The sequence below is a fragment of the Anopheles cruzii genome, chromosome 3 (assembly GCF_943734635.1).
Source record: "Anopheles cruzii chromosome 3, idAnoCruzAS_RS32_06, whole genome shotgun sequence".
Classification (NCBI taxonomy): domain Eukaryota; kingdom Metazoa; phylum Arthropoda; class Insecta; order Diptera; family Culicidae; genus Anopheles; species Anopheles cruzii.
Genome location: NC_069145.1, coordinates 69,824,163 through 69,834,434, shown reverse-complemented (window position 1 = coordinate 69,834,434; position 10,272 = coordinate 69,824,163). Strand labels below are relative to the sequence as shown.

The 10,272-nt window shown below is 50.5% G+C and overlaps 1 protein-coding gene across 1 annotated transcript in view; it reads left to right on the top strand.

Moving 5' to 3' along the window:
- Positions 1 to 1,595: 1,595 nt before the first annotated feature.
- Positions 1,596 to 10,272, top strand: part of LOC128270883 (kinesin-like protein CG14535) — a 71,135-nt gene continuing 62,458 nt past the window's right edge. The window contains exons 1-3 of the mRNA XM_053008308.1: positions 1,596 to 1,699; positions 1,911 to 1,986; positions 2,144 to 3,387. Of these exons, the coding sequence (XP_052864268.1) occupies positions 1,596 to 1,699; positions 1,911 to 1,986; positions 2,144 to 3,387 (1,424 nt within the window). The remainder of the gene's footprint in view (positions 1,700 to 1,910; positions 1,987 to 2,143; positions 3,388 to 10,272) is intronic.

Sequence of the window (10,272 nt, the reverse complement as noted above, 5' to 3'; positions counted from 1 at the left end):
AGGGCAAGGAATGGCACGCCCTATGGCGAGCGTCGTGTCGTGGAGATCGTTAGCAGATTGAACCTGATTCAATGATGTCACAATGCATTCATTATTGTTTATCTTCTCTTTTTTACCTTGTTCAACAAAATGAAGATTAAATCCTTGAATAAGGCAAGTTGTTTAGTTGAGGGCAGTCTCTATTACGTAGTGTTTTATTTCATTTGAAAATCAAATATTAAAATTTGACGAATTAGATTGAAGTTGTGAGGACCATTTCCCACATGGATTCAAGGTTTTGAATAACTGGATGAACTGTAGTTACAAAATGCTCCGTCACTTAATGTTGCATAAACTTTGACACGACTTCACTATCAGCATAACTCAGCATAACTTGTCCCGTCCCTTGGCAGTCCTTCCGCAACGAAAAGAAAGTTGAAGCCTGGTCGAATCATCTAAAATCTTAAACAGCCACACGTCCGCCGTCCGACGATGTCTAAAACTCGTGTGTCCATACTTTATCTCGACGTCTCACGCCATTAGCGCTAGCGGCCCGACGGAAACATATGGCACATCAAGCCGTACCGTCCATTAGACACCGCGGACCGCGACTACCAACTCCGGCGCAACACTTGTCAAGATCGTTGTCTCCGTTGGCGCGTTCTTCGACGGGCGAGCCCTTCGCGTCACGCGTTCGTTACACGATCTGGCCGTCGCCGCCGAGCGATCAGAAGAAAGTGACGCCACGTCCGTTGCCGGTTGCTGATCCGTGTAATGGAGCGACCCCAGCCGCTGCCTGCCGGCTGTGAATGAATGGAAGCCAGGGTGATGATTGATTCTGGTGCGCCCCGTTCCCTTGCGAAGATCGGTCACGGTTCGTGACGTTCACGAACTTCGGTGTTGTCCCGCGGGCATAGAAATGGGAGTAGCACGACCGATCCGGCCAGGCAGGAACATCTATTCAGGCGTCCACAAGCAGCCGCACACAAATGAGCCATGGGAGAAACCTAATGCGCCCTCCGCTCCGTCAGGACGCCTGGTTATCTATCGGCCGTTCGACTCATTGTTGAGCCAATGTGCATGCCGGACTCGACGAAAAGCCGTCACTTTTTCCACTGTCGGCTACTAATCAGAGCCGATGGTTCCATGCTCCGATCGTTTCCTTGCGCGTCCCCTAGGGTAACATAAAGCATGAAGTGGCAAACCATTAAATATAGGCCATTGTCGGTTACGTCACTCGGCTACTGTGTAAGCCGATGAGAGGACCCCGTTCTGTCGGGGCAAGTGATTCGGGTGAACTAATTGAAAAACCACTCGAACCCATCTCTGGCAACCCACGGATCTGGTACGCTCCAAGCCTTTGGTTCGTCCAATTTTGCCAAATGATAGACACAGTCTGGAAAAGATCCAACGTCTGAGAATCGAGCCAGAAAAACGGAGTCAGGAGCTATCTGGTTTACGTCAATCTCAACGTGGATCTCCTTCCCGGGTCGTGTTGAGAAACGAAGCCGGCCTCAAGTATCGTTCCCCGGAGGCGCTAAGTTTTGGTTTCTTTTTCGATCCCCCTTTCCAGTTTTGCAGTCCCGAAATACGGATCAGTTGCGGAGTGCAGTGAGATGGATCGAAGGCACGGCAGGCAGCCTCCGGGTGGTACCGGTGTCCGTCGGAAGCTGTCCATCAAATCGACCGGTAACGGCCCGTCCGGAGCCGACCAGAAAGAGTAAGTTCGGAAAATTTTGGCCTAACCCTCAAAAAGCTGACGAGCACCGTCGCTGAAGTGAAGCGTTCGTGGTGCTCGCCTAATTGCATACCGTACAGGCGCATTCGGGTCCGAAGCGCGCCGAAGGAAGCGTTTCTCCGTTCGATTCATTCTGTTTTCGTGTTTCTCCCCTTTTTCCCCGTGTTTCTCCTCTCCCCGTTGCTCCAAACAGCTCCAAACCGGACCGGAAAGTGGACCGAAACAGCAATATCCAGCAGCCGTCACAGCAGCAGTACCCTTCAAACTTTGTGAGTATGCATATTTGCTCGGCCCCGGGACCTTATTGTTGTCGGGCGCCATCAAATAATGTCCCACCGAGTTGCACTCTCTCGGTGCACTTTCGGGGGTCGGCTCGGCTGGGCCGTTGTTAGGGTTTTTTAATTAAAGCGCAAATTCTTACGGCAGGCCTCCGTGCACCGGGCACCCCGGCCGATTGGCAGCATAGCGGCTGCGATCAAACGAACGGCCGGTCAGCATGCAATGCTCGAGTTGCATCGGGACTTCCCGGCCACGTCCGGCGGACTGAGCTCTGAGCACCAGCAGCATAAATCGAGACAGTTCACCTCGAAAGGAGGTGGTACATCCGTCTACAAAGCAGCACGGGACGAGTCGCGCTCGAAAGTGGCCACGCTGACGGGCCCGCCGGAGTCAGCACGTTTCGTCACCCAGCCCGAAAACAATGGTAGAATATTTAATCAACCATCGCTGCCGCTTCCGGTGCAGATACCGAATCCTTACGCTGCTGCCCGTCATCCCAGCGTGACCCAACAGCAGCAGCAGCAAAGGGCAGATTATCTACAGCGACAGGCGCCGCCACCGACGACAACGACGGCGACGACGACGACTGTCACCGGAAGTCAAAGGACCGGGGCCGGGGCGCTTCCGGGAGCCGCTAGGTCCGGGGGTACCGCAACGGTCGCTAGGCAACAGCCGGGCTCGGCCTTCGAACTGTCAGCGTTGCCGGCGACGGGAAGCGCCCGGTTCACGCCGAAGCTGCTGAACGAAATCTACGAGAAACACTTGTTGAGTCAGACCACTTTCGATGGGGGTCCTGCGCTCGAAAGAGCGAAAGGTTCAACCCTTCAACCGAAGGCTGCCGTCGAAGCGGGCCGAACGCTAACGAAGAGTGACACGCGGTTGCGTGCCAGTCCCGGCACTCGGGAGGGTGGGCCGCCCAAGGATGGCTCGTTGGTGGTCGGAAATCATAATTATGATCGAGCCCACCGGCAGGATAATGGGTACGAGTCCGTTCGAAGCAATTATCATATCTACGAAAAGATTGACTCGCGGCGAGCTTCGCTCGGAACCGCGGCCGGCCCACCGGTGGAGCATTACGTACGTCCGGTGGCGCCGTTCTCCACCGGGTCACCGCCACCGCCCCTCTATCCACGCCCCAAATCACACCCGGCGGCCGCACTTCAGCTTGGCAGCGGACCAGCACCGGCGAGACCAGTGACTAATGGCGGGGAACCGGTTCAGATCGCAACCGGAAGTGCGAGTCTTTCGCCAATCCACGAACGGCCACCGTTGCCGGTGAATCCTGGCAGGACCCTCGCCACGCAGCGCAGTGGCAGCTTTACGCGCACCGAACGCATCAACATCGCCCTCGAGACGGCCAAAGCCATCGCCACGGCAGCATACATCGAAAGGTAGGTGGTAAACTTTATTACGCTTTTATGGTCCGCAACTGGTTTCGATTGCATTTCTAAGAGAGGGTTTTAATGTTGCCATGTTTTATCGATTTGTCGGACAAGTCTATTCAGTTCATGTTGAATTGGAAAAAGTTTAATAGCTTATTAATAACTAGAAAAGGAGATTCGATTGAATCATAATTGTTCATTGTTATTAATGAACTATTGAGAATTTTCAATCAAGTATCAAGAGAAGGTAGGAAGCCACTACAGTTGATGAGTTCTGATACATAAAGCACAGGTTTTCCTTAATTCCGTTGGCCTCCATATTTGTTTTTGGGATAGTCTCAAGATGACGTTCTGTAAACATGTTCTGGAATGCCTAACAATTAAACTGATACAAAAGAAATTTCGTTAAATAAAATAAGACAAGAGCATAAGAACTTTCAATTTCCAAAATTACTTCCAAACTAAATTCTACTAGTAAACAAAACATTCTGCTTTCATATGTGTGGGCTGGTTATTTGACGTAGTCAAATGCAGTTCGTTCCGTGCCGTAAATCAGCTGCCTCGTAAGTAGTTCCCGCTTACGAGGCAGCTTATGAGCGTGACAGCATCACGGTGCTAATGTGTTGCCATTCGGAATGTGTGTAACGGTAGCACCGCACATGTTGCGCAGTGCTCAACGTGCTTATTTAAAGCACATAATCATGCTGTCCAACACCAACACACAAGCCCAGAAGTCGACCAAAGTCGCCCACGCGAGCAATCGTCGCCCCGGAGTTCGGTTCTCGGCGCGCCGATCGAAGCGGAAAGACCATAATTCAATCCGATTAGTTTCGGAAAACCGCACCACCGCAGGTCGGTCGGGAAAATCCACCTTTTTCCCCCTGCTCACGGTTCGGAGACGTTGTTTCGATTTGTTTTGAAAACTCCTTTCAGCTCGGCGTGGCCCGGCCCGGCACCGGCACTACTTAAAGCCGTCCAAATAAATAACGCTAATGTACGCGGCTCATAATGCCGGTGACACGGCATCACACACACGCACGCGGCTGGGAATCGTCACCACGTGCAAAGGCGCGACGATGACTTTTCCGGATCGCGAAGACCACAAACCGCGGCGCCCCACAGACTCTTAGGGAACCCTTCACGGCGTCCCGAGGAAGGTTCTAATTTTGGAAGAAGAAAGAGATTAGACCCTAGTGTCACCCTAGTGGCGGAACTTCGGGTGGAACACCAAACAAACAGACACAATAAATTTACGCACTGTTCGATTCAATTAGTTCCAGCCCCGGTTGAGGTCTACAAACCGGGGACGGCGGAAGCAGGTGAGAGTGAAAATTACTTTACCATCGTCCACCAGAAATCCGGCTCCGTAGCGCACATATTTCATGGCCCCTTCGCCTTGGACACGCTCGTGGAGAATTGTTGTGTCAGCAAAGTCGTCGTTTTTCACAATTCTTGTCACCCTGGAACGGGCCATCGTGGCGTGGAGGTTTCCGAATGATGCCACAAACATGTCACCCGCTGGAAAGCGGCGGCGACGGTGATGAGACGGAACGGCAGTTGGTCCGGGTCGCCTAGAGTTTGTTTTTAAATCCTTCAAATTCGTATAGGCGATTACGTCAAAGTTGGTTAGTAGAAACTTCAGCCCTAAATGGAATTTACGAGCATCTTGGGAGGTGTTTTTGTCATAAAATTACAACACATTTACTTACCGACGCTGGCCACGCGGTGGTGTCCATCATGCGCACTTCACACGAATGATCACAACCCACGACAAAGGCTTACAGTAAATCATGGACCAACCGCCGCCGCCATTGTCGGCCGCGGGTGAATTTGTCCGCATAAAATCCGGGAAAAATGTGACGCCGTTTTTACTTCAACTGAGCGACGACAACAAACTTTCCCTTTCACGGCCGGAGTCGTTTCTGGAACGGCAGGCCAGAGAAAACGAACGCGAACGATCCTCCTCCGACCAACCACTGTGCGTCCTCCGATTGTCCACTTGCCGCCGGGCCAAGTGCCATCGTTTTGGTCGCCGGCGTCACCAGACTCACATCCTGACAAATGGCCGTCGCGGTCGCCGGCGGCGGTGGTCATAAAAATTGTTTCATGAATGTCAAAACAAACTGTTTGCTGGGCAAATTTATGGTGAGGATTTTATTTCGCAGATTTTTCGCTAAATCGAAACAAAAAACAAATGCCCACGGGAAAGTTGCAAAATGTTGTGTAAAATTTCATCATTTACACATACTTTCCGTGCGTCCGGCGCGGCCCAAGGTTTGGGGGTGCATTTTTATAAACTCCTTTTTTGGGGCACCTCTTCGGATGGAGTTTGATAAATTTTCGCTTTGAATTGTTTGACTTGCGATTAAATTCTTCATTACGAGCCGGTCGGTCGACGATATGAACGTCGTTGCGTGGATCTGTTGTTTAATATTCCTGTCCTGCTTGTGTTGCAAACCATAACGCCAGCAGATGGCAAACATATTTTTCGTACTTCATTTTTGCATTCCTTTGTTGAAATGTGAAAGTTATCCTTTCATCACCCGAGAGCGAAGTAAACGACCAAACTGGAGGCATGTTTACAGTTTCCCGTCGACGTCGTTGTCCGTGGAGTTCCTTCGAACAGCAAATGCATTTTCTTCCCGCCGATAAATACATTTCCGATGTCAAGCGTTCCGTGAAATGAACCCATGGCGGTCCCCCCCGATCCAAAAGATGATGAATGTGGTTAATTGTTTGTTTTATAGCCACTCAAGATGTCGGTTTGTTTCGTTATCCTCCTGGCCCGTGGACTGGAAAATCCTGCATCAAGCATCTTTCCCGGCGGTCGCCGTCGGGGTCGCCCGCCATTGGTCGAAGGTCGGTGTCGGGAAGTCACGCCAAATGATTTACGATATAACGCCGTCGCCGTTTGGCATATTTGTTTAGGAAACGGTTGCCCTACGGTGACAATCTTTGCTCGATTCCATCCGCGCCACATGTTGGCCCTCGTGTGCGACGAATATGTTAAAAATTAATTACCGGCTCGAACACGATCGCTCCCGCCCTGCCGGGCATTACATTGTTGAGCGATCGCTCGGTGGCGCCCAAAGTTTATGGTGCTTTTAGAGTGGCAAAAAATTCCAAGAAAGTCAAACACATAAATCAGAACCACGCGGAGATGCTGTGGTTTTGTCCAATGGGCAACCGGTCCGTTTTAGCAAACGCACGCCAAATGGATTTATTCGCTGTTTCAGCTGGCGCAATGCTCAACCGGGTTAGATTTGGGATGGGAGATGTTGAATCCTGTTCTCACTTGCCGTGATATGGAATCGGTCTTTCCGTAGACTGACCTCAGAGTGGGAAAGCAAATAGAGATAAATTATACCTGATAACGTGATCGCCTTGATAACTTCGAATTAAGTGATTGTTCTCAACTACTTCAGAAGCAAACGGAATTTAGCATGATTTAAAAATCTGCTTTCTTCTTTCCGTTCGTTGTTTGTCAAACAAATATCTTTAAAATGTTCGTTTCATAGGAAAACAGTGTTCCTATTCGAAAGCGCCATTCGAATGCAACCCGAGAGCGGCCGATATATCACATTACTAATGCCCATGTAACGGTGTGGCATGTTGTTCACGGGAACTCATTAAACACGATTACATGGGAGGCCAAATTACGTGCACCCGGGTTTCCATTGCACGCCTCCACTGCACGGAAACAAAAACTTTAATCAACACTTCCTCCGAGCTGCCGAACGGGTGATCCTCGCTTTGACTGACAGTAACTTAAGCCCGATAGCGACCGTGCCGGGGTCCCCTTTTTCCCAATTAACTGTGAACCAAACGTGAAACCTATAACACCTACCGCCCTCGGAAACAGGCACCGCGACACTGATCCGTCGGTTCGTGGCCATCTTAAGGACCGGCGGGGGCCCGAAAACAAAAACGTTAACCGGTAATCAATAGTTTACAACCCGCCCGTCTTCCGAAGCCCTTCCAGCCCGTTCCGGTGCGCCGATGATGAACGTGCGAGAAGCATTTGTTTTACAACTTTTCGTCTCCGGAAAACAGAAACCAATAAAATCACCTTCGGCCCTTGGTTCGGAAGGACCGGAACCGAAACCCGATACCGTTCATGCGAACCGCCAACAATGCGGTGCAGTTTCACTGCAACCACCCGTATGCAGCCCGCAAGCCGAGCCAGGCCGGGAATGCTGTTATCCTAGTCGCACCCGGGCGCTGCTAGAAAAGAGTTGAATTTCCCTAAAGTCGGCCGGCGGCAAAAGCGGAGCGGAGCGAAAACAGAACATACCGAACCCATAAATCCGAATTATCGCTGTGGTGAAAATTTATGGTACACTTTGAAGCATAAGTACCACCCTCGCGGCTGCTGCCGTTGCTTTCCGAGGGTTGTCCGCCGGGTCGTGAGTAACAAAAGTCGAAACGAAACGAATAAACAAATTTACGGCAAACAGTTGTTTTTGTCAAACGGATTTCGAAACGGGAGGTTTTTTGTTGTGGGCCTCTCATCCTGTTTTATGCCTCCGCGTTATGCTCGCTTCGCTCAACTCGTTCACCGTCGCCGACGTTCGATTCGGGCGCGATTGTCAAATGGTTTTATCTTCTCGACAGGTGCAATCGTGACCGCCGGTGTTTGGATGGGTTTTCCTTTGGCCCAAGGAAGACCCCGGTTCAGCCACTTTTCACGCTGCGGTTAGGTTTCCGCCGACCGAAACCCGTCGTTAGGGTCAGCGGGCAAGTGGGTCCTTTCCATCGGCGGTGAAAGTGGCCGAACGTGTCTGGATTCGTTAGTACGCGTCGGCGATAGTTGAAGGTTGCTGGGAAAACGTGGAAAATGTGTGGCTTTTAAGCGCCAAACTTTGGACACGTTCCCCTATTAGACGCTCGTTAGATTGTCGCGATAAAACTTGATCGCTTGAGTGATCGTCCACTTTTGTCTCTTCGATTGGTTTCGTGTTTGAGCTCTGGTGAAGCGAAAGACCGGAACTCACCGTCCACGTTGTTGCCCGTACACCCTTCGACGAACTCAACCGCGACCGAGCGTTTTATGCTCTCGAATCGTCACGAACTCCGACGAGTTCCCGGTACCGTTTTTGGTAATAAAAATAGGAAAATAATTCAATATCACTAGCGACACCCCCTAGCGTATGCTGGCCGAGTCACGGTAAAACCCTCTCACGAACGTGCCGAAACCGTGGTGGCCGTGCCCCAAAAGAAAATGTACTTCAGCGTCTTCCCGATTTTCCCGGCCCTTCCGAGTCGGTTAAGAACTGCTCGCGTGGTGTGCGTGAGGGCGGACTTTGATTCGGTTCGGGAAGTCGGTGAGTTTTTAAAATTGACACGTTTCCTTTTATGGTGCCATTTTTTACTGCACAGCCCATGAGCGCGTGTGTGTCTTTTTGACACTTTCTAGCTGGAAACGCAGCGCCCGCCGGAAGGCGTTTGCTCCGCGGTGGGTGCTAAACGCCTGGTCGGGTCCGATCAGGATCGTAAATCACCGTCAGGCGTAAAGAGCCCGTCGTCGGCAAACTGCTAAAGCAGCCTCGAAGAGGGTTATCCCCAATGTGAAACCCATTTGACAGCTACGCCCGTGCTGGGGTTCGGAACGGCCGGAAGGTGAATAAATCTATTTTCACATCAACAACAACGGATGATTGCAGCACCAAGCGGCAACGGTTGCACGTGCTGCCGATGACTTATCGTTGTTTTCAACCGAAAAGGTTTCAGAGCGCTCGTCAGTCATCCATCGGCGCCCGGCTGTGTGGCGTGAGTCCTGGATGCATCCTTGCCGAGCGACACGGCTCCAAATCCAATTCGATCATTCGCTTACTTCTCTCGCCCGACGGGACATCTATCCATTTCGATTCGAACCGAACACCGGCGGGGGACACAATTAGCTGCAGTAATAAATTTGTTGGTGCAATATAGGGTTCCGTTAAAGAAAAAAATCAGTGACCATTAAAGAAAAAAGGCGTCAGACCGATAGGGTTTTATTTATGGCGTTCGGCGGGAGTAGCTTATTTTATTACTCAAAGCGTGGCTGGTTGCATGAGGATTAATTCTTTTTGAAGTCTTAAAATTAGAAAAATCAGTTTCTTAAATAAATCAAAGCTTCACTATTTTTGGATAGTTTAAAACATCTGAAGATCGTTAAGCTGTTTTCAAACGATTCAGTCAGGTTTATAGTTTGTAATCAAATTAAGTTAAACGTTTAAATAATAATTTCCAAGGTTTAATATGCTACAATTCTCAAGCTATTTGTTAAAAAATTTCGATCCATTTCCCGACGAAATTAAACAAAAAGCACTGCACAGATAATTTATTTCACTCGTGGTGGTAAACAATGGGGATAGCTCGATACACAGCTTCCCGACAGACGCCAGCCCGATTCCCGATCTGTGATCGAAAACCGCAGACGTGAGCGTCTTTTACTGATTCTTCGACCCGGGCCAGCAGAAGGTTATCTTCTGCTGCAGACAACTGCAATCAGTGGAACGGGCCATCCTAAACCTCCTCCCGAATAACCGCAGAACGTATCAATTTGGCAACAATTAAAACCAAATTTATGGCTTCCCGAAGAACCGCGGCCAGCAATGAGCTCGGCTCGGGCTGTCGGGCCGCACTAGTGAAGCGTCTGCAGGGGGGGAAAAAATGCTACGTGGCCTGCGTTCTATCTTGGCAAGGAACACCGCTCAAAACCTTAATCTCTTCTTAAGACGCAAACCCCCCAAGAAGGGTTGCATTTGCTGCCCTGGTTGAAGTGTAAATATTTACGGCCACCGCAGATCGTACGGCGTGCATCGTGCGGCGTTTTGAAACATATCACGCCGGGTGCAGCGAAATATGGCGCGTGTTTCGGTTTTCTTTGCGCTTGTGTGGCCCCCGAGCTCA